General features: G+C 48.7%; 1 protein-coding gene across 2 annotated transcripts in view; it reads left to right on the top strand.

Moving 5' to 3' along the window:
- The window catches only part of HIPK2 (homeodomain interacting protein kinase 2), a 162,829-nt gene extending 142,312 nt beyond the window's left edge, over positions 1–20,517 (top strand). For both annotated transcript variants that reach the window (XM_081038404.1, XM_081038403.1), the window contains exons 11-15: positions 1,362–1,541; positions 4,583–4,864; positions 13,540–13,784; positions 17,757–17,917; positions 19,099–20,517. In XM_081038404.1, the coding sequence (XP_080894530.1) occupies positions 1,362–1,541; positions 4,583–4,864; positions 13,540–13,784; positions 17,757–17,917; positions 19,099–19,563 (1,333 nt within the window). In that variant the 3' untranslated portion in view covers positions 19,564–20,517. The remainder of the gene's footprint in view (positions 1–1,361; positions 1,542–4,582; positions 4,865–13,539; positions 13,785–17,756; positions 17,918–19,098) is intronic.
- Positions 20,518–27,764: the final 7,247 nt, after the last annotated feature.

Below are 27,764 nucleotides of genomic sequence, written 5' to 3'. Positions count from 1 at the left end.
GTATGCTGTACTTCTTTCCTGTGTCTTCGAGCATTTATACCTCATTTCATTTCAGCAACATTCACATACTCATTCACACATATTTTCTTATTCCTCATCCCTCCTCATCTCTTACCCTGGTTACCTCAGAAAACACTTAAAGCCTACACACGTTCTTTCTCCATTTCATGTGTGGACCAAAGAACATCCATAACCAGGCTAATAAACAAAAGAAAGACCAATGCTAGACCTGTATCAAAGGGGAAAGACAGTGCTGTCTGCAGAACAGCAGCAACAAAATAAAGAAGCCATAGCATCCGTTTCTGAAGCTATGTAGATGTCCAAGACTATCAAAATCCCTACAAAAGTGTCCTGCTCTTTCTTTTTATCCTATTCATCCTGTTCCCCAAGTTGCAGAGATAAATTGTATAATATTTTGAAAATTCCAATACATTCTCCTACAGCTTTCTTAAATGAATGGAGTGGGCTTTTATGGGCAAGTCTCTGAATGAATCACGGTTTCTAATATGTCTGTGGGAAAACAAGCTTTGAGTTCTGAACCACCCAGATCGTACATGTGAATGCTGCTGAAATTAAATGAGGTACAAATGCTCGAACACACAGGAAAGAGGGTAAGGACTTTGGAAACCGCCCACCTCCAGGACAGTGGCTGCCCGCATGCCTACCGCGTCGGATGTTGTTAGTTTTGATTTAACGCCAGCTCTGTACTATCGTGTCCAGCCAACAACCTTCAGGTCTGAGCGTGGCTTCCGCAGCCTGCGATTAACTGACCAGATTAACTGCCCAGCGGCCCCGACGCGCGAGCACCGCGTCGGCCCCGCAGAATTCAGCCCAACGCTAACCCCGCCCAACCCCGAAGCCGTACCGTCTTCACAGGGCGTTTCTCCCACGTAAACTTCCTCCTTTACAAAACGGTATCCCTAAGACACCCCGCCTGCCCCACCGACTGGCACGACCTGTCGAAGCCACTCTGCAAACTCTGTAATAAAGGACGCAGTGCAAGCCCCGCTTCCGGGGCTCTAAACGCTGCGGGAACATTTATTTCTCTGCTCCCCCCGAAACGTAAGCGAAGCCCGCGTCCTGGGCGTCTCCCCACCCGGAATGTGCTCGGTCTCACTGCGTGCAAGCTGCGTGGCTGCCCCCCACCCCCCGCAGAACAGCACCGACCTCACTGCACCTGGGAAACGCTCCCGACGCGCTCACCTGGCGAGGCGAGGCTCGTGCGCAACCCCACGAGCCACTGACATCACCAGCCTTGGGGGTTAATTTGGCTTTTAACTCGGGTGGGGGAAGCCTTTATCTTCAAAGGAAGCCGTGTGTTTAGACAACCAATAAAGAGCCTTTCCCCACTTCCCTTTCAGGAACACGCATGCTCACGGCAGCCACTACAATCCCATCATGCAGCAGCCTGCGCTACTGACTGGTCACGTGACCCTCCCGGCCGCGCAGCCTTTAAATGTGGGCGTGGCCCACGTGATGCGGCAGCAGCCAACCAGCACCACGTCCTCCCGGAAGAGTAAGCAGCATCCGTCCTCTGCGAGGTAGGTGGCGAGTCTGGCTGCACGTGCGGAGCCGCTGCAGATCCCAGGTCCGCGAGGCCTTGCGGTGTCAGGGAGCCCCCGCGTGTGCGCCGCGTCGCGGGAACGGCAGCTGAGTGAAGGGGGCGGTCGTCCTGAGGTGTGTGCAGGGGTCGCCTGCCTCTAGCCTCCTGTCCTCGCGGCCATCAGCTCCCTAAGGTGGCGCCGGATCCCAGTGCCAGTGCCGGGCCGCGCGCCGCTGTCCCCTGCCGCTTCCCTGCACACTCGGGCTCTCCCGTGACGCTGCGCTGGGGAAACCGTAATAGCTTTTCTTTAAAGATAGTCGTCGTGTGCTTTTTTTGAAATCTAAAGTCAGAAATTTAGGTCCTGTCGCTGCCCCCTTAAGTATAAGCAGTAACTTTCGTTAATCCTGGACGCAGAGCAGGAGCACGGTCGTGCCGGTTCCCTCTCAGTCCAGGCCCATCTCAGTGACTATTGAAAACCGGCACCGCGCAAGGGCCACGGGCTGTGTGAGTCCGCGCATGTGGCGGGTGGGAAAAGGCGAAGCTGGGGACAGAGACCCGCCCGGGAGTCGCGGGGACGAGGGTGGCAGAGGACGCGGTTGGCAGGAGCGTTAGGGACCTTCCAGGGGTGAGGACGCTCAGTGTCGGGGTTGTGGGGAGGTCACGGGACCATGTCGTGCAGGGCGGCAGGCGCGTCTCTGCTCCCGCTCCCCACAGAAGAACACCCACGGAGCCATAGGTAGGGGACTCATACCACTATGTTCTCGCTGGCGGCTGGGCTGCAGACACAGGGAGCAGGAGCCACATCATCTGCCTACCGCAGTCGGCGCGCGCCAGCCGCCATCTCCTTGCTAGCCCCCATTCCTTCTGCCAGCGTCGCCACGGCAGTTATATTAGTGGCCAATGGCTCACGGGTTACAGCTGACGGCCAACTAGCCACAGCTGCTGGCCATCTGATCACAGTTGATGGCCGTTTACTACCCGAGCCAGCACCTTTCCACGTGAGGCCGAGAGCCTGGAAACTGCTTTTTGGGGCTTTGTCCCCACACACACATTCGTCAAAACTTAGCAAACTCTTCAAAAGGGTGACTTTTCCTGCACCACAATAAACCTGAATTTAAAAAAAAAAAATAGAGATTTCCAAACCAAATAAAACCAAAAAAATGAAGGTCAAGACTGTGCAGTGGCAGAATTACCCGGCATTTCTGTCCAGTGGAGAGAACCCCTGACGTGGAGGAAGCCAATCGCTTGTTAGGTTAGTTACCAGGTTAATTAAGAAAAGTCCAGTATATACAGTGCCTAGCAAGGTTGGGTTTTCTCCTTCCTCGTGTAGCCAGGCACCGGAAATGAAGCCTGGCTTTTTTCATTCTCATTCGGAAATTAATACAAGAGCTGACTCCCTCAAGTTATCATCCTTCAAGAGTCCTTATTTGGGTGCTGCTGACAACTCAGGGAAATTCACCTTCGATCAGTGGCAGTCCTCCAAACTGCTTTCATTTGGCAGCCCTGTGACAACACCCCCATGTCACTATTAGACTGGGCAGCAGCATAGGCCACCATCTCGGTCCTCTGGCTCTGTCGTGCCCAGCGAAGTGGGCCGTCTCAGAACACTGGTCTGACCCAGGGCTGATGCTGGCATCCTTGTGGCTCACCTGGGCCAGGTAGGAGCCTCCACATTGTTGACAAGTCCTTCCCTGTTGCCTGCTCGCCATGCAGCTAGCTTTTTGAGGCTCGTTGCCAGTGCATTTCAAGATCAGTGTAATTCTAGTGAATGATGTATTTGCCTGTCTTTAAGACCAAGGCCTTAGGCAAACAGCCTGAAGACCAGAATGTTCTCCCTGTTAGGTGGTGCAGCCAAGCGTACTTTTCTTTAATAATGCCAGTGGAGATATTTTAACTGCTGGAGTGGTGAAAACATAATTCCAAAATTGTAACAATAACAAATACATAGTTTTATGGTAAACAATGATATAGTCTTATCAGTAAAACTTATTACCAGCCTCCCAAAAGGAACAAGTAACATATCTGACACCAACTAAATAGAAAATTAAATAAATTCACGTTTATGGAATTATTTTCATCTTACTGCCATCCCTGTAGCTAGAAGGTGGAAGAGTCTCTAAGGACATATCAGGTTGGCTTTGGTCTCACTGTATAGATACGACCCAGTCAGCAAGGGTCGATGGGAAGGGAAAAAGGTCAGGTGTTTTTCCCTAAAGTTACTGGAAATTACGTTGACTTATTTGATGAGGAATCTTGAGTTGATCAAAATCAAGATTAAAGGGTCCCTTTTTAAGCACACCTTTTCCTCATCCACTTTTCCCAGTTTTTCATTACAATTGAAAGAGACTTGTAAGCTTCCTATGAGACTCAGGTGTCAAAATCGAGGCAAATTTTTTTTTTAATTACACACGCACAGATACTTTTATGGTCATGTCCTGTTCCCAGAGGAGGAGGGAGGAAAAGCTAAACTTTCACCAACGTTAGATCTTTGAGATCTAGACACTCTTAAGAAATGAGAGCTTTAATTTATTAAATGGTAAACCAGCCATTAGCAAGGAAATGAAAGCTTTATGTGGTCAATACCATTTCTTCCACCAAATAAGACCTAAGGGCGTTTGGGAGGATGACCAGACGGAGCTCAGGAAATCAGGCCTCGACCCTGGAGATGAGGCTGCTTTGGGGCAGTCACACTTAAATCCCGGGCATTCACATCTACCCCCACAAGACCAGCCCATCTTGCGCACAACTCTTCCCCTTCGTAGAGCCCTGGCTGTTCTCTTTGTCCTGCTTGGAGCTGGCACCCGGCACCACGCCAGAGCCCTGAGAAGGCCAGGCTGCTGTCCCATCTGTGTAGGGACTACCTGAAAGAAAGCCCTCTAGAGGCAGCCACTTACCTGGTTACAGGTGAAGCCTGAGTGCCCTGACCCTCTAACTTCTTTATGGAGATTTGGCAAAGCTGGGGTTTCTAGACAGAGGCTCCTTAGAAGGCGCTGCTGGGCTGACCTTCTTCTGTGTGTCTGTGTGACTTGGTTGTTACAGAAACGTCTCCACCTGTGAGGTGTCCTCCTCTCAGGCCATCAGCTCCCCTCAGCGGTCCAAGCGTGTCAAGGAGAACACACCACCCCGCTGTGCCCTGGTGCACAGCAGCCCGGCCTGCAGTTCCTCCGTCACATGCGGCTGGGGCGACGGGGCCTCCAGCACCACCAGAGAGCGGCAGCGGCAGACGATTGTCATTCCCGACACCCCCAGCCCCACGGTCAGCGTCATCACCATCAGCAGCGACACAGACGAGGAGGAGGAACAGAAGCACGCCCCCACCAGGTGAGGCCTTGCCACCTTCAGGCTCCAGGGAGGGCCAGGACAGGTGTGCACAGTGCCACAGTGCGTGGCGGCTCACACAGAGATAGTTATCTGTGGAGCTGGGCCACTTTCCATCGTCACTCGCTCCTTGTCCCTAAATTATAGTTTTGCCACATCCTGGAGTCCTAAAGTGATTTCAAGGGAACGTCAGGCAGATTTTCCATAATTGTTCAAAGCCAAAATAATTTTGAATCACTTTGGTCTTAAAAAAATAGTTATAGGCTCTATACATTTGGAGCATTTGAGACCATAAAAATCAGACACACGATGCCAGTGTGTTTCAAACCCCGTAAGCTTAAGAAGCTCTGCCTCAGGCTATTGAATTTATTCCCAGTTGGTCAGACTATTTCTCTAATATCACCTTGGCTCTCACAGAATTCAAAATAATTGTCCAATTAATCAGAAATTTCCCTGTGTCTGATTAACCCAATCTTTCAAACTGCCAGTTGGCTCTTCACCCAGAGAGCATTATTGTTTATTCCAAAGTAGTAAGAACTCATTTACTCTCTGTGCTTCCTGGGAAGAGGGAAGAAATATTATTATATTTGTGAGACTGTTATCTCTGGCACCAGAGCCTCTTCCTATGTTTTCCCGCTGGACTTGTGCAGAATGCAGTTTGTGCTTGGGACGCCTGGTGAGCCCCTGGAATTGCCCCCTCCTGAAGGGTGTGTCCCCTGGCCTTCTGCACCTCCAGGGGCCCCGGGACTTTATAGATCCAAAGCCTCATGACCCCAACCTGCTGTCTCCTCACATTGGGACCAAGGGCCAGGGAAGGGAGGCCTGCCAGCCCTGTCCCAGTGCTGCCAGTCAGCACACACCCCAGGACCCGATGCAATTAGGCCCGAATTACTAATTCCTGATTGGATGCAATGTCACTAATTAGGCATCAGAAGTCCTTTTGATTAGATAATAAATTTCCATGCTTGAAATCATTATGAAATATTCAGATAGAGTGACTAAAACATTTTCACTATGGCTGCTCCTCCGTGGGCGTCCCTCTTCCCATCTTTATCATGCATGAACTCATGTTTTGTTTAGTTTTCATGGTAGGCCTATGCCTCATTGGGGTGTCCTCTATCCCCGTTTAATGGCTCAACCTCCAGTGGGTCTCAGTAAAGAATATAATTGGAGCACTGCTGGTCCTAGCATTGCACCAGGGGCCAGAGGGGCCACCGGGTCTGGGAGACCAGGCATAGTGCTTCTCTCCCCACCTACCTACGCCAGGACTGGCCTCAGTTTCCTTTTTAGTAACAGCCCTAGGTGGAGCCAATACTCCATCCTCCCCGGTGCCTCATACCCCCAGCCCAGGAATATTATGGGTTCAGGCAGCCCCTTCACAAACACAAAGGCTTTGCCCAGCCCTGGACCGGCCTCCAGCCTGGAGAGGCCCATCGACACGTGTGTACAATTGAGTATCAGGCGGGCCCAACAGCCTCACACAGCCCTTTGCCACAACTAGAAAAAAGCAGAAGCCATTTAAAAATATGACAGTTGACTAGGTTGGAATATCATTTTTGAAGTATGAGAGTTGAATGGTACAGACTCTCCACACATGTGCTCAGGAGAGAATTGAGTAGCATGTCTGAGGAAAGAGAGGACGAGGCCACCATCTCTCCAATCCGAGCTGCCGGCTCTGAGAGTACCAGGCGCAGCCAAAGCACAACCTGCTCCCGCAGCAGCCCCCAAGGGTCCGGGAAGAGACAGAACGCAAGTGCTGGCCAGCACGTGAGGACCGTGATGTGAATGGCTCGAGACGTAGGGGAGAGCAGGGAAGGAGCCGATGGGCAGGTACATGTGTGAGGAGCAGCCACCAGCAGTGACAGTGGGCCACCGAGTCCAAATGTAGGGGACTGCCCAGGATAATGAAATGTACCGGAGACGGAACAGCAAATGCGGGGAGCTGCAGGTAGAGACCAGAGTGTCATCGCCAAGGGTTTCAGCTCTCCACAGTTGTGACAGGAGAATGAGATGTAGTGTTTTCTGGAAAGATCAAATGACTGTTGCCTTTAAAAAGTGTTCTCGGGCCCAAGAAGACAGGAACATGTGTTGGAGTCTGAGTGGGGTAAAATGGAAACCAGTAGCTGTTTTATTTATAGAGAAACGACTGTGTGTAATGTGATCCCATTATTGCGATTACATTTTGGAATAAGAGAAAAATGGGGATGTGATTATTCATCCTTAGAAATCAAAATTATCATAAACCCTAGCATAGTAAATATTTATTGGCCTCACCAGCGTAAGATATTTGCTAGGAACTGCAGGTGTTGTATTAATAAAGTGGGCAGTCTCTCCTCAGGAGGATTGCAGGGCAATAAGCAAGATAAGACACCTACAAATCATTATAACACAAAACAGCATCAGTCCCGTAAAAGCTAGCAGAGCACTATGAGGGTGCAAAGGGAAAATAGTTTGCGGAGATAGCAGGGGACAGGGCACTTTTTAAGGCCCCTTTGGGGCTGGGCAGGGGTGGACAAACAGCAGAGGAAGTAAGATTGCCCCAGTGAGATAAAGTGGGGGGCAGAGCCTCAGAGGTGAGCTGGGGACAAGAGCACGTGGGGCGGCCGATCAGAGAGAACGCTGGAGGCAAGGAAGAGGGGCTTCTCAGAACAGAAAGGGGGCCTTCAGGGTCCCCCCTTGGACAGGGGTGGTCAGCTTCGTCAGAAGTACTGGGGAGCTCACGGGAAAGCATCAGTTCTGTACCCCGAGATGCAACCCTCTGGGGGCCACTCGGCTCCTCTCCACTGGAAGCTTCTCTAGCCCGTCAGTGTTCAGTTTGAACAGTGGCAACGTCCCTCCTCGCCTCTGATCACTCCTTCTCCCAAAGCTGGCTTCTCCTGTGCCCTGAGCATCTAGATTTCCAGTCTCCTGAGTTCCTGACCTCATGGCCTGTTAGGTACTCACCCAAGTCTAGCATCTTTCAATTTCCAGGGCTAGCCCCATAACTGCCTGAAATGCTGATTACTCCCCTGTGGGTCTCAGCCTCCACGCCAGCTAGAGAGTCAGGGGGGCGATGATACTCTCGAGGTGGTGAGTGGAGGGTCAGATGGCAGCCCGTCCACCCCCAAGCACCTTTTAGAGCCAACGTGAGGCCAAGAATGGTAAACCCACATTTTTAGACCTCATTGCAGGTGTCATGAAATCTCCAGGAGCACATGACGTTGCTTAGAATTTTTAAAGGCATGCCAAGGCACAGGTAACATTCCTAACCCTCAGTATGTGACTGGTAGTTGCCAGAGCAGATGAATGGTCAGCAGCTCCCACTTGAAGGGAGGACTCCAGAGCATGGGTGCAGGCTGGGAGCGAGCGAGTGAAAGGGGAGGAGGGATCGTAGCAAACATTCACCAGGTAGTTTCACCTGCACAATATCGTGCATCGTCTGATGGGGTGCACAAGGCCTGTAGTTCTAGTCTCACACCCCCACGCTTAGAGAAGACCACTGCCACCAAATATGCCCCCGAAGGAACCAGCAGGAATTTCGGTTAGCTTACATTCTCAGCGTTTGTGGTACTGTATTGTACACTTAAATATTTAGGAAGATAGATCTCGTGTTAAATATTCTCATCACAATAAAATTACAATTTTAAAAAATAAATAAAGCTAAGATTGTGCTTAGTCACACACACACACGCAGAAATGCTAGCTCTTAGTTCAAATCTGACTCTGCCCCTATGTGACCTTGAACAGGCAAGTGACCCAAGCTGTCCACACCTGAAGTTTGTTCTTACACTGAGAGTTGTAATATTCTTTCCTGCAGAAGCTTGCCGTGAGGATTAGAGGAGATAACACATATAAAGCCCTTCGAGCAGTGGTTGTTGTGCATCTGATAAAGGTTACCGAGATTTAGTAATCAGCGTCGTAATAATAGGAGAGTAGTATTTTTCACAAATAGCACTGACTATGGAATCAGAGGAGTGAAGTAAGTTATGGGAAGTTTATTGGTGAAGATGAGTTTTGACCCTGGGCTTGAAGGATGGAATTGACTGAGACTGGCAAATAGAAATCAGAAACGCATTCCAGATGGGGCCGCACAGGGAAGGGGTCGTGGGTTTGTATGAGCTTGTGGCAGTGTTTTCTTCATTGGGGCTGATTTTTTTACTTTTATTGCCTTATTTCTAGTCATCATTTTAAAATTATGAAAATCATCTATTGCCATGACAACGCAATGCAGTCGTGAACTCTGGCAGCTTTGTTCTTTATTCAGAAGTGGTGTTCCATCAAGGCCATTTAAGCAAATATTTCTCACTCTACTCCTGTCACTTTCTCACTTCCATTAACCAATTCATAATGGGATTGATAAGCGATCGATAATAATTAGACACTATAGTGGAATGAATCCCAGTTGAATTTGATGTATTTGAGCCTAAAGAATCCATAGTAATAATGTCAGATGTGTGCTCTTTTTTCAAATGACTCGTTTAGCAGTTTTCCATTTGTTCTCTAACCTGCATAGTGTATTCAGATAGAGCACAGAAATTTCTAACAACAGAAGAGATTAAAAACAGAGCTGTCAAATTAATTCACCTTTTTCAAACGTATCACATGCAGATCCAAAAAGGTAGGTAAATCAGCATTGGACTGGGTGGTACCTCTTTGCTCATTAGGTGTAGGGGTGTCCCAGCTCCAATCAAAGGGAGGGGACCCATGAAGAGTGGAACCCACTGCCTGTTAGGTTTCCACCAGGAGATGGCCCTAAATTCCTACAGTTCATCGAGACCAAGCTTTCAGCTGTTACAAGACTTGCCAGAAAGCCATTGTTCGGTGACAGGAAGCTCCCTGGTACGTGAAGTGGCCCATTGTATGTTCAGATAGTTCCCATTGTCAGAAAATTCTTACATTGAGCTGAAGCTTCTCCACAGTTTCCAAATTTGAGTGAAGAATTCAAAATATGTCCAATTTGAATTTTATTAGTGCTTGGCCAAAATTAATGTTGTGTGTGTGTGATTTTAATTTGCTTGTTTTGAAAAATACTCAGAAATTAAGGAAGCTATGGTCAGCAGGAATTGGCCGTGTGTGGGCCTACATGTAGGGAATTTAAGTGTCTTAATAATAAATCTTTAGGGACCCTCACAACAGATTCTTTAATACCATTCTCCCTAATGGATTTCATAGCATGTCGGATGGAGCTGGAGGCATGTCCAGGGTCACACCAGTAAAGGGACAGCAGAGCCAGGACCAGAACACCAGCTCCCAGGACACATTTGAGAGCCAGCCTCTGTTCTTCGTGTGGGGTCCACCACCCCCAGGCCACACACCTGCAACAGAAGTGTCTGCATTTTGTGAGATGACCAGACCCGCTACTGTGGGTTCGTGTTAGTCCCCCAGCACCGGCTGTGACCGAAGCTGAGCGTGAAGGGCAGGGCAGTGCCGTCTCCTTGCATCCCCTCGGGAGCTGGGAGCTGCATGGTCATGCCTCCCAGGCCTCTTCCCTGGTCCTGGGACCACTTTGTACCCTGCGGGAGGAAGGCAGGGTTCCCTCTAATAGCATCTTGCTACACGGCAGACTGGGCAGGACAGTCGTTTCCCTTTGTCCGGCCCCTGCCCCGTAGGAGACAGCGGCAGGTCGCACTGTCTTTGCCTCCCCGGGGCAGGTCTCTCTCCTTCCCTCCCATGCGCCCTCCTAATTCCACAGCTCTCCACAGTGTCTTGCTGCTCTTGGATTCCTTCTCCCAACTTTATAGCCTCAGGGATCTTTTCCTGGTGCCCCACTTTCTAATTCTTGGGCCAAATCTCGTGTGCCCCCCGCCTCCACCTCCTCACCCCACACCTACCCGCTAATCCCATTTGCTTTTTTGTTTCTGAATAAGCATGTGGACTTTTTAAAAATTGAGATATAATTCACATGCCAAACAATTCACTCATGTGAAGTGTGTAATTCAGTGGTTTTGTTACATTACATTAATTTTTTACATTGTGGTAACATACATAACACCAAATTTGCCATTTAACTTTTTAAGTGTACAATTCATTGATATTAAGCATGTTCACAATGTGTGCAACCCATCACCACTATCTACTTCCAGAACTTTTCCATCCCCCCAGCAAACTGTACCCATTAAGCAGCACCGCCTTGTTCTTCCCTCCCCCAGCCCTGGTCACCTCTAACCTACTTACTGTCTCAATGAATTGGCTTATTCTAGGTACCTCTAGGCCCTTTTCTGTCTGGCTTATTTCACTTAGCATAATATTTCCAAGGTTCATCCATATTGCGGCATGTGTCAGTACTTACTCACTTTTAGGGCTGAGGAATACTCCACTGTGTGGACACACCACATTCTGTTTATCCATTCAGCCATTGATGGACACTGGGGTTATTTCCACCTTTTGGCTGTTGTGAGTAAGGCTGCTGTGAACACTGGCGTACAAGTATCTGTTTGAGTCCCTGCTTTCAATTCCTTTGCAAAGTATATGCCCAGGAGCGGACCTGCTGGGTCCTATGGAAACGCTCTGTTTAGCTTTCTGAGGAACAAGCATATGGATTTTTTGCATTTATAATTGTCATAGGCGGGAAGTGGAGGTCTTTATTAATTAAAATGTGTCTATTTTATCAAAGTTAATGTGAAGAGATATAAATATATGCTCATTTCTCACCTTTTGCGTTCTTGACAATTATCTATTCAAATCATTTGACAGTTCATTGCAGAAGGCTTTGTGACATCCATTATTCTCTTTAACTATTACTTCAAAACTTTCACTGTTTAACTTGTCATGTTTTTATACAGTTCCCCCACTGAGATTTTAATCTCCTTCCAGGCAGAGCAGAGACATGTATTGTATTTCTTTGTGCAGGAATTCCCTGTGGCACCTAGCATAGACCTCCAAGACATCTAACTGACGGGTTTTAATTTCTTTCATATCAATCTTCTGGTTTATTCATAAAGTAGCAACTTTTCCAGCAAATCCATGTCTTGATGTAATTTACTTTGCCTAGTTACATTTTTTGTAAACCTATTTTCACGTTAAATAAGGTAAATACAATAATAATACTAATAACTAATTTTTATAGAATGCTTACACTATTCAAAACACTTTTCATGTATTTTCTAACTTAATTCTCAAAACAAGCCTATGATATAGCTACTATTACTATCCACATTTTACTGATGAGGAGACTGAGCCACTCAGGTTGAATAGCTTCCCAAGGCCACATCACCAGCAAATGCTGACGTTTGACATCTGGCTGCAGGGCCATGTTCTTATCCAGACACAGTTAGGGAGGGGCCTTTCTGCCCTGAGCCAGGGGGACAGAATGTGCAGCCTCTAGAGGAATTATCCAGCCCCGATGTCAGTGGAGCAGGAGGCCTGACCTGTGGACTCGCCGCTCAGCCCCCCCAGCCTCCCGTCAGGGAGCAGCTCTGCCGTCCTTCCACTCACCTTCTGCCCGGCTGCCTGGGGCTCCTGAGTTTGCGCACTTTTCTGCTGCCCTTAGGAGGCAAAGATCGACCTTGGAGAGAATCTGGCCTGTGACTGGCCGTGTGACCTTGGCCGAGACACCTCGGGGATTGTCGTGTCCCCATTAGGCCTCTATAAATACCGCCTCCTTCTCTTAGCAAATTAGATGGAAACTGACCATCTCACTTAGGCAATCAATGTTTCTTAAAAATAGATGATCAATATACAAAAATAGATGAAAATCCATTTTTTAAACCCTCACAATAAGTAACACATTTCATATCCATCATCCTATCAGCCTCTCACGGAGCTTGGAGGCAGACAGAATTGGTTCTCAAAGTAACCACACAAACATAAATATCTCCAGGGGGAAAAAATGTCCTGTGGCCAAGAGCATGCAGAGCTCGTTCCTCCCTGTGGGCACATTAAGTTTCAGACACAGGGTGAAACAGACCAGGGTCCAGAGCAGCTGTCTCCTAGGCAACCTCTGGGTGGTACCTCAGACCCATCCACATGCAATTCTGTCGCCTCCCTGATCCGAGGGGTCTCCCCTCCCCTCCCTTCAGAAGGGACCTTTCAGAGGTCCTGGGTGGCCTGTGCCACAGTCACCCCACACGGCACCTTCACAGCAAAAAGGTTGCCGAGGGTGTCGAGTCCAGCTCTGATTTCTCTTTCTCAGCGTGCCTGAACTGCACTGTGGGAATCAGTCTTCTCAGAACCTCACTTTGCTTCCATCCCCATCTCTGTGTCCTGCTTCCTCTTGGATGTTCCATTCCATCCTGCCTAAGTTTGCTCAGTCTCCCAGGCCCCAAGCCTAAGCGTGTGCTGTTCCCTTCCCAGCAGTAGTGGTCTCCTAAACCAGGAGCTCAGGTGGCCTGGGTCTTGCTGGGCTCTCTGTTTGCTCAGATGCATTGCCACCCCGCTCTGGGCTACAGGTGCTTGCCCTGCAGTTCTGAGCTCTGCTGTCGCGGGGGAGAGGCCAGGCCCACCCAGAAATATCTCACTCCCCGGTTTCCAGAAGTGCGTGTAGGCCCAACTCCAGCCCTTTCTCATGTCTTCATGTATCCCCTTCGACCCGTTAGGTAGGTGACGCGTATGTGCCCTGCCTCCCTGTTAGGGTAACAGAATGAGGGCAGAAGTTACATTCCTGCTCCCTTTCTCGCTCTGCTTCCCTCCCCTGCCCCACACGACTGCTCCGAGCAGCTGCTGTCTCACTTCTCACGGTTGTGTCTTCTGTCCGTTTTCAGCACTGTCTCCAAGCAGAGGAAAAACGTCATTAGCTGTGTCACAGTCCACGACTCTCCGTACTCCGACTCCTCCAGCACCACCAGCCCGTACGCCGTGCAGCATCGCACCGGTCACGCCATCACCACCTTTGACACCAAGGGGGGCCTGGAGAATCACTGCACGGGGAACCCCCGAACCATCATCGTGCCACCCCTGAAAACCCAGGCCAGCGAAGTGTTGGTGGAATGTGACAGCCTGGTGCCAGGTAATTCGGGACCTGGACAGGCCAGGAACGTGTCTGGAGACTGGTTTTCTTGCATTCTGCTGTTACCGGTTGTGTTACATGAGAGCTAAGAGCCAGATTATGACAGGTTCTCACCAAGGATCCTGTTCGGGTAGCCAAGGTAGGATTCTGCTTAGCATCACATTGTATGAGCAGCGTTTTCATAGTTTAATTCTGTGACGAATACCTCACTGCCTTTACAGTGGCTCTCCCTCTGACCTGGTTGACTATATAAAATAAAAGCCACCCAGGTCCTTATCCACTGATCTGGAAAGACACCTAATGTGGGGAGTTCCTGGCCAACTTCTGGCCTCACTCCTTCCAAGAGGCCCGGGGGAAGTGGGGACGCTGCCTGTGTAGGAAGAACCTTCTTCGAGTCTCCGTCAGTGATGGTGAAATAGGCTCTTCTTGCGTCTCCTTGGAAGTCACTGTTGGGAGGACGGGTTATGGCAAGCATGCTTCTCCCTCATACGTTGCTTGATTAGGACTCCTTCCATCCTGTGTAAGGCTTGTCCTGAAAACTGGGCCCTAGAAGAAAGGCTGAGAACTTAACCTTTCAGATACACTTAGCGCCTCACCCTAGATTTAGTAGCATCTATTCAGTGACTCCCTTGCTCAGTCTCGCCGGTGGAAGAATTTGGGGAATGAACCAGAAGAAATTTGCGCATCTGTTTTTCTGCCCCAAACTGTCACCAGCCAATCCCAGCTAGTCATTGCCCTCACGGGCACCATTTAGAAGGAAAGGGATAGAGACGGCCGAAAAGATTTTGCTTTGATGTGAGAAGTCATTATTCATGAGCTATTACTCATTCATCCCGTCTGTGTCACCTAAGGTTGCTCCAGGAGACCTTGGAACCTTCTTGGGGTAACCACCCCACTAGGGTAAGGCCCAGTAGGCCTAGGTGAGTCAGGTAGTCAGTCCCCTGAGGACGATTTAAGGTAGAGAGTGGAATTCAGGATGGGCTCTTTGGGGACTTGTCCAGCCCATAGGCCATCCTGCATAGTGTGGGACGTGAGGATTTCTCTTTCCCAGGTAAGTATTTTAGTGGAAGCCTTCCAGGAAGCAGCAGTCTCTAGCAGTGACCAAAGGAACCTGAAGACAAACAGAGGTGTTCCCCAGGGGACGGGATGCCCCAGAACAGTGGCCCTCAATACTTGTCTGCTCAAGTATCCCACAAATAACTTAAAAACTACATCCATCACACAGTTGTAAGTTCAAGTATTTGCAAAGGATGTAATTTCTGTCATGTTGTATATTGTGTCATTATTTAAGTGCTTTAAATACGTTTGTCATAATCTGGAAGCTGCATGTTCAGCCCATTTAACACATCGATGTGCTTACTGCCTAATGAGCAGTCACTCCTGGTTGTCAGCCCGGTGGCCCAAGTTGTCTTTACCTCCATCAGAGAAAGTCTTCCCTGCGACAGCCACCTCTCTGCTAAATTTTATCTCATGAATGGATGGATAAGGTAGGGAGTTTGCAAAGGGTTTGTAGCCTGGATACAATAAGCCTGCACAGCCTTCCATGTTTCTTACTGAAAAGATGGCTTTGCTCTTAAGGGACTATCCCTCGGGAGCTATCCATTCTAGAATTATCCCATCTGGCAGTCAGTACACCATATTAACATGCAGGAGAGTGACACTGGAAGCCTCTCTTGTAAAATGAGAGAAGTGTGAATGTGAGAGAGAAGGTGGGAAAGGGAAGGGATGGAACCCAGTGCTAGTGAATCAGTTTAGGAAAAGATGCATTTGAAAGTTAAGAATCTGGAAATTGACCTCTTAACTCTTTACTTGCCACTCCATCAGCCCTACTCATCCCCCAGTTTAAATTGCAGCCTTAAATGCATACTGCTTGGCTTAGATAACACTAACGTTCTCAAAACTGTGTTAAAATCCTTAAGGAAAACCAGCCCTTTTACTGAGCCAGAAGAGAAGGAAATATTCCTCCCTTGTCTGCAATCCAAAATCAAAAAAGTTCTGAAAACCAAATTTTAAGTTTACGGTATACTCAGTTGGTGGTTAAAAAAACAACAACAACAAAAAAAAACAAACCTGGCCTGAACTAGCAAGAGGCTATTCATAGTGCCTTTGTCGTAATCATATTGGTGACAGAGTTATATTTGTGTCTTTGAAGACAGGGTGGTACTGAGGTCCCGCTGGGGGTAACCTAATATATTGACTAGGTACCAAATTACCTTTCTAAAATCTGAAATTCTGAATTTCAAAAATGTCTGACCCCAGGAATTTCTGATCAGCGATTATAGACCCACAGGATGCGACAATGAGTTTTGTAAATCAAGGGTTCCTGGTTCTAAGACATCTCTGGGAAATTCTGTAACAATAATTATCCCTTAAAAATGCATGATAGTGGTATATAAGAATTGGTTTATGACAGACCTTCTGCAGGTCCCCTAGGAATTGATTTTTGTTTTCAAAAAGTGGCCAATGCTAAATTTCTCTTGGCCTTTTAAACCAAGATGGAGGATGCCTGAGAGAGTGGCCAGGTTTCCTGGTAGGAATCTTCCGTCTTGGAGCTTTGTCGGCCATACTGCTGGCGCCACTCTGTGGGAGGCAACAACGTTGTGGCAAGAGTTTCTGAAATTTTTAAGACCACCTAGTTCAGCCTCCCTAGTTTAAGACAGGTGAGGAAGCTGAAGACCAGCCATGCCCGTCTGAGCACAGCAGTTTCCTGTCTTCAAAAACCACAAAGGTGAGCACTGAGAGAAGACAACTTTATGGAGCCCATGTTTTACACATTACTCTCCAACAATTAATCAGCATTCTCCCTTGCTGTCCCCAGACTCAGGCGTCTCCTCTTTGGCTTTGATTTTGTCTCCCTGGGATTTGTGGTGGAATCGATCCAACTCAGTGTTGTCAAGGCCTGATCCTTATTCTGTGAGCTGCATATTAATACTTAGCATCCTCTACCCCCCAAGAATGACCAGATTCACCCATTTTATACTAGCGATCATGGGTACCTAACTGAGACTATGTTAGGCTTCTGTTTTCCGAAGATGCTCAGGCCCAGGAAATCCGAATTGTTCCTGCTGAACAGCATGAGAAGTAGACCTGTTTTCTGACGTCTGTGCCTGTCCTTGCCATTAGACTCTGTATGGTTCTTCTCTTGAACACCCCTGCTCTGGGCAGCTCCCCCGAGTGTGGACAGTCTAAGAGTTGGGAGTCTGTGGAAGACAGCGCAGGTTTTGGCGGGTGACTGGATTCCCTGTGCCAAACGCCTTTTTCATGTTGACTGTGGATGGTTTCATCTTGGTTTTCATTTATCTGTACTAGGCAGAGCTTTAGGAGAGAGATGATTGATCTAGAGAGGTAGCAGCGCCCAATTCTGCCACATCCCACATGGTATATGGCAGTCCTGTGACTTGGCCCCTAGAGGCATAGGTCCCACTCAGCTGGGAGCTGGTATTCACAGATCACAAACACCAAAATTGACTCATATGGCTTATTTAATATAAACTTCTTACCGTATTCATTTTATTCCAGTTGTTTTTTTCCTCCAAGACATATGTGGCCTTTTTTTTTTCTTTCTTTTTTTTTTTTTTTTGAGAGGCGGTCATCTTTATCCTGCTGTATCTGTCACTGTGTCTCTGTATCTCAACGAATAGCCCCCAACTACAACCCTAGGTGGGATGCTGAAAAGCTGCAGAGATCTCTCCTGCCTTCCTCTGTTAGGCTCTCCTTGTGCTTTTCAGTGTCACCAGACTGTAATTCTAAAGGCCCACAAGGTTTGCTCCCAACCAGTGGAACAATCCAGAGCTCAGTGGCCAATCCAGGGTCAAGGCAGAATCTTAACTGGGTCTGGGGGCGATGAGGCTGATTTGTGATTGGCCAGTCTCAGGAATGGGTTCCTTCCTGGAAGACCCCCTAGAGGGGTAGTGTCTTCTGGGCAGCTGAGGACCTGTGACGGATCGTGACCTGTTTCTCCTCTGCACACAGTCACCACCAGTCACCACTCGTCCTCGTACAAGTCCAAGTCCTCCAGCAACGTGACCTCCACCAGCGGTCACTCTTCAGGGAGCTCGTCTGGAGCCATCGCCTACCGGCAGCAGCGGCCAGGACCACATTTCCAGCAGCAGCAGCCTCTCAACCTCAGCCAGGTAGGCCCCACCCAATGGCTGTCTCACCTCGTCCCCCCCATTTCCAGCTTCAGAGAAGGTCACTGTGGCAGACCCACCCCCTCAGAGCTGCAGTCTCTCTAGCGGTGGCAGGAAGTGCCCTGAGTGATCTCTGCTGTTTTCTTTTCCTTTGTGGTTCACCCTTGGGGAAGTTGGTATCACTGGTTCACGGAGAGCTGTCCCAAAGCAGAATGACAGAGCACTGAGTGATAAGGTGCCAGAGCTTAAAAATAGAATGGCCCCCACCTTGCTTTCTCAACCCAGTCAGGCCAGGACGCCAGGGACAGGCGTGCAGCACAACACAGGCTTCCTGACTCCTACAGTGAGGGAGGCCACACACCCGAAGCCCCAAACCAAGGGCAGGAGTCGGGGATTTGGAGAAAGAAGGTGACGTTCAGGAGGAATGTAAATGAAGCAGAGTCTCTGAGGGCAGAGCTGGCCTGTATGTAAAGGGTCAACTCAGGTCTGGAAACAGGGGCCTGTTTCCTTAGAAGCCACGGAGATGACATAAATGGGAAGTTTGTACTCAGAAACCCCTGATGTGAAGTGCTGCACTTGGGTTGTAAACTGAGACTGTGTCTCTGTGTCACTGTGACTTAGATTCTCCAGGTAAGAGAGGACTCATATATGTGTACCAATTCAAACAGCTCAGTCTCTGAGGGCATCGATTTTAGAGACAAAGATTTCACGGTGAGAGAGAAACCAGTCATCACTTAAAGAGGGGCTCCTAGACGATGTAATACAGAATTGTACACCTGAAATCTATGTAAATTTACTAACAATTGTCACCCCAATAAAATTAATTAAAAAAAAAAAAAAGAGGGGCTCCTTTGCCCCTTTGCCGCTGCAGTGTGTCCTGGAGAGACACGCCGTCTCCTATTAACTTGCAGCTGGCTTTCTCTGTGTGTCATCCGCCGGGGGGGTGCTGGGCGCGGCGCACACTGTTCCCTTCTCAGTGCAGGCTAATTTTTACTTCCCAGCATTACTGGGAAGGCATCTTGTGTCACTCCCACTGCTTCTGGCACCCTCTCCCTCCTCCCTCCCGTCCTCCTGCTTTTCCTCTCCCTCCTCCCCCGTCCGCCCTCCTCCTTGCTCCTCGCTGCCCCCTCCTTCGTGTGTCCAGCCCCCAGTGCAGCCCTGTCCTGGTGCCTCTCCTTCTCCAGGCTCAGCAGCACATCACCGCGGACCGCACCGGGAGCCACCGACGGCAGCAGGCCTACATCACGCCCACAATGGCCCAGGCTCCGTACTCCTTCCCACACAACAGCCCCAGCCACGGCACTGTGCACCCCCACCTGGCTGCCGCTGCCGCCCACCTCCCCACCCAGCCCCACCTTTACACCTACACGGCGCCCGCGGCCCTGGGCTCCACCGGCACCGTGGCCCACCTGGTGGCCTCCCAAGGCTCGGCGCGTCACACCGTGCAGCACACTGCCTACCCGGCCAGCATCGTCCACCAGGTCCCCGTGAGCATGGGCCCCCGGGTGCTGGCCTCGCCCACCATCCACCCGAGTCAGTATCCAGCCCAGTTTGCCCACCAGACCTACATCAGCGCCTCTCCGGCCTCCACTGTCTACACTGGATACCCACTGAGCCCCGCCAAGGTCAACCAGTACCCTTACATATAAACACTGGAACGGGAGGGGAGGGGGGGAGAGGGACCTCGTGGGAGCTGGGCTTTTTATACTGAAGGTGCCGCACAGAAACAATGCAAACGGGGCAGGGGAGGGGGAACGGGGCAGGGACGGGACGCAAACGAAACTTGAACGAGGAAGTGGGAGGACTTAGAGCAGAGAACATTTTAAAAAGGAAGGGGATGGGGGGGAATCTATGCTTTTTATTTTTAAAAAGAAAAAGAAAAAAAAGAAAACGTCAGTAACAAAAAAACACAGCTCACGAACCCATTCTGCACCAAACTGGAAAGGAGAAGAAGAGAGCAACGGAAGATTCTGGAAGTGAGGGGGCCCCAGTTTTTGAAGAACTTTATGAACTTTTCAAAGATTATTTTCATATGGCAGCAAGTGACATTTAAGAATTTGCTGTCAGGGGACACCTGATATGAAATCCAATAGATTTTTAATTATTGAACATAAGAATTAGGGATTTTTCCAGAACTCAAAAGGGTCAGCAGCTCTCTAGAAGCTCAGGCCGTGACCTGAGGGGTCTGATATTTGGGGGTTGGTCTGGGGTCGGCAAAGCCCAGTTCTGGCTCATTCACCAGGACTGATGGGGGGTGGCCAGGCTGAAGGAAGACTTTTCCCCTCCACCCCAGCCCCCCAAGAGGGCACATTTTCTCTTTCTGAGTTCTCTGGATAAATCCCTAAGCAATGTTATGCCTCAAATGTCGTTAATAATGTGTGTTGCAAACTTGAGGGTTTTTTTTTCTTTTCTGAAGGTTTATTTTCTCTTGGAACCAATCCCTAGTCACATAGCGTAGGGCTCACGGTCATTGCTGACACCCTAGTGGAATGTAGCACTCTGCACCCTTGTTTTCTGCTTTGTGTTCAACTCCAGTGATACCAATAGACTATTCCTCAGTGTAATTGCACAAAAAAAAAGTGATATAACATAGGCAAGTAACCAATGTGGTGGTCCAGGCGTGTGCGCGTGAGCGAGCGCGTGTGGGGGTGCGTGCGGCCGCCGCCTTCCCCGTGTCCCTGGGCGCGCTGCCGCACTCTTGACTCTACACCATTCCCTCCTAGTGCCTTACCGACGACAGACGCGCGTGAGGGTTTACTTCCATGGTACTCCAAGAAGCTGATTGGAAGCAAGTCAGAGCCTCTCGGCTCTTCCTTTGTGCTGTTGTAACATTTTACTCTGGTCTTTCCTGTTTTCTTTTTCTTTTTTTAATTTTAAGTTCATTTTGTTTCAATCCCTGTTGTCTTTCTTGGGCCGTTTGCTACAGAAGGATATCAGGGAGCTGGCAGGGCTAGGAGAGCCCACGGGTCTTGAGAGGGACGTGACAGATGGATGGTCGGGGTTGAACCTGATGGCAATGATGGTTTCAGTTGACTTTTATTTGGAGACAAAGCAAGAGAGACTCCCCACCCCGCACCCTCACCACACTGTGCCCCCAGTTCTACCAGTGCGGTCGGCTCTGCCAATTGTGGAACCAGAGGTCCCTTCTCAGTTTTAGGAACGCTGGCCTTGCCAGGTGGCTGCCTCCTTCCTGGTGTGGAAGGGACAAAGGAGTCAAGGCTGCCTCCAGGCCGGGCACACCCTTCCTGTCGCTGTCCAGGGACTGGAGAGGAGGCCTGGTCGCCAGCCCCATGTTCTCAGACTCGCCCCCTGTGTCACTGTCAGCCCTGCCCCTCTCTCCTCTGGTTCCCTGGCTGTGTTTCGCTCTCGCGGTCTTGCTGGACCCTTCCCTCTGTATATACCATCAACCCTTGGTCACTGCAGAGTCTTTCCTCACATTACCCATGTCTACTCACGACATGACTTTGTTTTGGTTTTCAAGGGCTCTTTTGGGCAGAAGGTTGGAGGGACACTTATGAGGGTGATCAGGGGTCTTACACTGCACCTTGGAAAACTCCCACCACCAGTTACATTTCCAAAGAAATACGCCCTTTGCCCTCTCGCACCATTGAAACATTCTGGGAGTTTTCTCGGGCTTTGAACCTGCTGGGTGGAGGGTCTCTCCATTCACAGTAAATTGCGCTTAACACACATGAAGGTTGGGAGACTATCTGATCATAGAAGGGGCTTTAAAAGGTGGTCCTAATTGTTTGACTCTCAATGCTGAGTACTTAACTAACCCCAAAGCCAAGTTTCCAGAGTGCAAAGAGGTGGCTCCCAATTTCAGCACTCCACCTCATCTCCCCGCTCCCTTCTTCACTGGACAGCCTCCCTTAATGATTTACTGTGAAAGGTGTTTTTATAGCTATACCCGATCTAATTCAGTGAGGAAGTCAAACCGTTTCCTTAGCTCTTAGCTGTGAAATGTGAAATAACTCTGGAAATTTCCCCTCCCTGACCCTAAGTTCTACTTATACAAAGAAATCGGCCCCCAAACTGGAACCAGCTTAGTCCAGGCCTTGGGCTGGAGGGAAGGACACCATGACCCGCTCGAGGCGGTCCCCCAGTACCCAGTGGGATGCAATGGGACGAGATGCCCTTCTCGTAGTGCCACGATCCATATATAGTCTGTATCCAGAGGTGGGGAAGTGCCATCGTTCTGAGACAGCAGGAAGATGGCCAGTCCAGAGAGGGTGGGGGGTCAAGTGGAGGACGCAGGAGCCAGAGTCCTCCTGGGGCCACACCAGCCTAGAAAACCCGTCCGCCCGGACTTTGGGTAGCCAGATGGCAGCAGAGCGCAACAGACCTTCTCGTGCCCAGTTACACACGTCTTGGCTGCAAATGAACCTCTGTTTGCCTTAGTGGCTGGCATCCTGGCTCTGCTGGCACACAGCTCACTTCTGGCCCTTTCTCCATCTGCTCTTTCACGGGGAAAGACAACAAACATAGCCTTCCATTTTAAAGAAAATAATTGTGTCTACTAAGTTGGAAGTCTCACTCTTTTACCTGACATTTTCTTTCCTTCCCTTCCAGATCAGGAATGAAAGTTCCATGCTGCTCATAAAGATAATATTATTGGACTAATTATTTTGGTTCGTAGTATTGTGATTATTTTCATTGGCATCATGTGGATATTTTAGTTGGGGTTTGAAATGCACATTTATTCTGTGTATCTTTGTGTTTTCTCTTTAATATTTAAACTTATATCTGTGAGTCTGTGAGTAGGCAAAAGGGACATACGGATGTCCAGTTTTGTCAGACAGAAAAAAGGAAAGACCCAGGAATTAGGAAAATTGTTTCTGTCATCTCTATTCCACTAAGAGCTGTCAAGAAAGATCCAACACAGAGCAAACGTTGGGAAAATCAAGGCCTTTGTCTGTACAGACAACACGAGCACGACCAATATTGTACGTTTCTAGATTCTCAGTGGCCTGGAAAGAGGTCGGAGGAGGCATCTCACGGGCTGCCATGCTTTTCTCCCACATTCCCTGTGCTCTCCTTGCTTCTGAAATCTGCTAACTAGACCCTTGGCCTGCCTCACATCTGCTATTCATGTGGCAAGCAAAACAAAAACAAAAACCCTCTCCCCAGAGCTGACCCAGCCCGTTTCCCAAATGTCCTCCTATTTCCCATAATGCACCAGGAGTGTGGCTTACATCCTTCAGTGTAGAGACAGTTGTCCCTTCCTAGAAACCACTGGGTGTAATGAGCTGATGTAAGGGTACCAGGCAGGTGGTACTGTTCCCTGAGAAATTTCAGCCTCACTTGGCCTCCTTCCTCTCACTAACCACACTTCTTCTGTCTCTCCCTTGCCCCCAGTGCATCTTCTTGGCACACAATTCTAGGGACAAACTAAAGAGCCTGAAAAAGGCGAACTGACGGTAGGAGGCCAGAGGACACTGACAAAGTCTAGCAGCTCCCCAGACACTGCGGGCCACAGCCCCCCCTGAAATCATTGGCCAGAAAGGGGCACAGCAGGGCCCTCATGGCCATCCCCACTGGGCTCCGACTGTACCCCTCGGTGCACTGCACTGTGTGTGATGGACTTTAAACCAGCTTGAGGTATCCACACGCTGCCCACCGAACCCAGAAACTATGGGCCTGGATGAAGACAGGCTTGAAATGGCTGGCTCCGCTGAAAGGGAGGCAGCAGCTTACAGAGGGAGATGTCACGCGGTAGCCAGTCCGCAGACACTCAGCCAACATTAGTGCACCCTCCCCTCGTCCCCACCTGCCTCCCTCTTCCAGTCCCAAGCACAGCGCTGTGGGATCCGAAGCCCCCAGTGAGACAGGCCGGCCCCCGCTTGTGCTCGTTAGCCCTTGCCCGAATCTGCCATCCTGTCCTCTCCCTTGGAATAAAAGGCTGCCCGTCCCTAGAACCAAGCTCTCAAATAGAGGGATGCCATCCGAATCCTTATTTAGCCCTCAAGTAACCTAGAGCATCATCTGTTCTTTAATTGGCTCCATCCTTCTTTGCTGAAGAAACATCGTTAGAGTAAGAGGGGAAGATTTCCAAGGACAGGTCAAGGAGAACCATGCAGTTTGGAGCCTGAGGAACCACAGGCTGATATGCTTCTGCTCGCTGGGTCGGTGCTGACCCATCTGGGTGTTTGCACCCGTGTCTCTGCGCTCAGGGCCTCTTTCATGACGTTTTAGCTGTTTCCAAGGGAAGGGGTGAGCAGGCCGATGGGTGGGAGAGTCTGAGGCTTGATGCCAGTTATTACTGTGAAGTGGGGCATGTGGCTGATCGAATTCAGAGGGAAAAGAAGGGTTGAGGCAAACCGACGGTTGTCTCCTGGACTGTATTTGCATTCTGGCCTTACTGGCGGCTGAGTGGCTTGCAGGCTGTGGGAGCCAGCTGGCCTTGTCCTCTTCACCCTGGAAGACTCAACCCGCCCAGACACCAGATTGTTGGATGTGAGGAAGGGAAGGCGAGAGTAGACAGCTGCTAACAGGCTGATTTGCCTTGACCAGACCTTTAGAATTGCAAACACTCATTTTTGAACAAGCTTGTGGTGGAGGATTTGGAGTTGTGTGAGTGTGTGTGAGTGAGTGGAGCAGACTTTCTTGGAAACCGGAGGAAGGACGTGAGGAGGCTGAAGGCGCTGTAACTGATAGGCTGTGGTTGATGAGACGAGATGTATCCACAGGCAGACTCCGCTTTCATTCCAGATTCTCTGTCTAGTGCCGGGGCCAAGGTGGGCTGTGGGGCCCTTGCTGGCCTGCCCAGTAGCTGCTAGGACAGAAGAAAATAACCAGGAGCCCTCAAGCAGCAGAGAGAATTCAACAGAGAGGCAAGGATTCCTTCTGCAGGCCTCATCTGGGACTTCACAAGGCCCGCGTAAGCGATTTTGCCATGACACATTCCAGCCCCAGGGCCTTTGCATGCTTCTCGCCTATCTCTGTCTTTTCTTTCTGGTGAATCTTACAGAGTTCCGATGGGGAACCCTCCAAATTGAGCAGGCCAGAGATGTCCTTACCAAAGGAAAGGAAGGTGAAAGCTGTTCCTTTCTTTAGCCAAAGAACCCTTCTCAAAAACATCTCCAAATATGGACAAAATGGCATTCATTCCTCTCTCCTTTCTGGGCAACAATGACATTGTCAGTGATGCAGTTCCAGTTATCCTCTCCTCTTTATCCTGACTTGTATTTTTTTTTATTGCATTTATTTCAAAACTGTACTCATCTTTTAAGAGAAGTGGAGACCGGTCACCCTAGCACTGCTGCTATTGGGAGAGTGGGCACACTGTGTGAGCTTAACAGGTCTGGTGTCACCCCTGGTGTGACCGAAGCAGACCCGCCATGAAGTTTGGCTGTGTCGCATTCAGGTGCATGCTGGAGCTGGGCTGGGGTGTCAGTGCTTTTCCACTTTGCTGCCTTCTCATCTCCATCCACTAGACGCTGTAAAATCTTTGTCGGGCTACTAGAGAATTGAAGGTGGTGAAATGACATTTACATGCAACAGAAATCTTTCAAAGGCTTTTGGTGCCACTGCTCAGTAGAGTAACCCAACCTGTGGAGGCTTCTCAACATCTTGCTTGCAGCTTCCAGAAGTTCAAGAGAGCCAGCTCCAAGCCAGTCTTTCCCTTCAGACTCTGAGAGCTTGCAAAGAAGTGACCCTCGGCAGGGCACACTTTCTCAGGATGCCTGTACCAGCAGGATCTCGCTGAGGCCCCCAGCTCGACTCCCACAAGCCTTTGAGTGCCCCTTAGCTCAGACCCTGTATTCAAACATGTTGACTGTCTCTTATTTGGTGAAACTTGCAGAGTCCCTCAAGTAAGTGACAGCTAACATTTGTTGAATGCTTTTGATACACCAAGCCCCATACCAAGCCCTGTGTGAAGGTGATTTCATGGGGCCCTCAGAGTCACCCCATTTATGATGAGGCAGCTGACGCCCTAAGAGAGTAGCATGTGTTCAAGGAAAGAAAACATAATGGCGGTTCGAAATCTCCACATTTCCAGTGAACTTTTTGTTAATGAGGCCTTCACTGAGATATGCTTTTGTTTCTCTTTTAATTAGCAATGCATGGCCTCATGTTTCTGACAAACCATTTAACGATACTCCCTTGACTGTGTACCAAACACGGTGCTAAAAGTTGTCCACTGACGATCTTGTTTAATTTAGTCTTCATAATAACCCTGTGAACTCAGCAATATTAGTCTCTTGCAGATGAGGCAGCTGGCTTGGAGAGCTGGTGACCTGCCCAGGGGCACGCCGCTAGTAAGGGAGCCAGGCCTCGAAGCTGGGTCTGCCCAGCTTCAGAACGGAGCTCACAGCCGCGGCTGTCTCCTGTGCGTGGATACAAAGAGAGGCCTTGGAGGAATGTGACCCCGCACCATCCCTGCCCACGCGTGGAACTTGCCACAAGGTGTGTGAGCAGAGGGAGTCCTGAATTGGGTGCAAGCAGAAGGGGCAGAATTAGTTTGACTTGTTAGAGAAAATCGTAGGAGTTTCTTCTGGTTCATAGTAGAAATCATTTTAGATTCCTTTCCAGTGTACCAACTAGCTTTAGTAGTGCTGCTAACAGACTCTTACGAGAGTGAAGAAAAAAAAGTGTTTTCTTCTTTAAAAAAAAAAATAATTTTTTTCTTGCTTACAGTTAATTCTAGAAAAGGCAATACTAAAGGTATATATTTTTTTCTAAATGCTATTTTTTACTGCACTGATAAATATCATAACAACTCTGGTCTCTGTAATTGATCCACTCTTCGGCTCTGGGTAGAACCAGGTGCAGGATTCACACCAAATTTGTAAATACCGTGTGTGGGTATGGTGTCCAGGAACCTTTTTCTTTGTGTTAAAAAAAAAAAAAAAGGAGGAGAAAGACAAGATGACTTTTAGAAAGAGGAACAAAACAAAGTTTTCTCTTAAGACAGCCTTCTCAAAGAAATAGAAAGCAATAGTTGTGTAAACTGAGGAAACCAGCCAACTTAAGGAAGGAGAGTCTCTTGCTGAAGTATGGGATTGATAGTAATTAATAGTAACAGCACCTTTATTATGGTTGAAAGGTGACAGAATTTAGAAATGCTTAGGACTAGATTTTTAATTTTTTAGAAAACTCTTATTTGTTATAAAGCATCTCCTTGGTTGTTTTGGATGGTTTTTTTGTTTTGTTTTTTGGTTTCTATTTTATTTTTAAAATGTCTTTAGTGACTGGCTCTAGGCTTGTTTACCTAAATTCTTAGGTAGTTTACACAAGTTCTAGAACCTTCTAGAACTTGAACTCCATTGGAAGCAAACCCAACTAATCAGAATTTGAGATCCTGGTTGGTTTCGGTAGATGTTCTGGAATTCTGACAGAACACCTACAGATTTTTTTAAAGAAGGTTTTAGATACATTATCTTACACAAACTGTGACCTAATGGCAATAATTACCTCAAATGTGGGCATTCATCCTGGTTTTAGCCTTTTTTGAAATCATGTAGCCAGCTTGATCTTGGGATTTAACAGACTATGAAGTCCGTGTGGGCTGAAAATGATTAATGCACACTCTGGTCACTGTTGCTTAAGCGAATTCTGAAATAGCTAATCTTACAACAAACATTAAACCAAGGCAGAGATTATACTTTGTATGTTATAATCAAATGTGATATTCAAATGTACATGTTAAGTATATATGTTTTTAGCTACTGTAAAATGCTGTTAGCCTTCGAAAATACCGAGAGTCACATTTTAAATGTGTAAACTAAATAATTGACTGTGGATACTTAAGCATATTTCTGGCTACATTTTATAGTTAAAGTGTTTTATAGTTTACATTTAAACTGGTACTTTTTGAAGAAAATTTCTGTTTATAGCTGACATCTTC

This window comes from Rhinolophus hipposideros, assembly GCF_964194185.1.
Source record: "Rhinolophus hipposideros genome assembly, chromosome: 25".
NCBI lineage: Eukaryota > Metazoa > Chordata > Mammalia > Chiroptera > Rhinolophidae > Rhinolophus > Rhinolophus hipposideros.
Note: the sequence above shows the minus strand (reverse complement) of the source record. Positions and strands in the feature narration are given on the sequence as shown.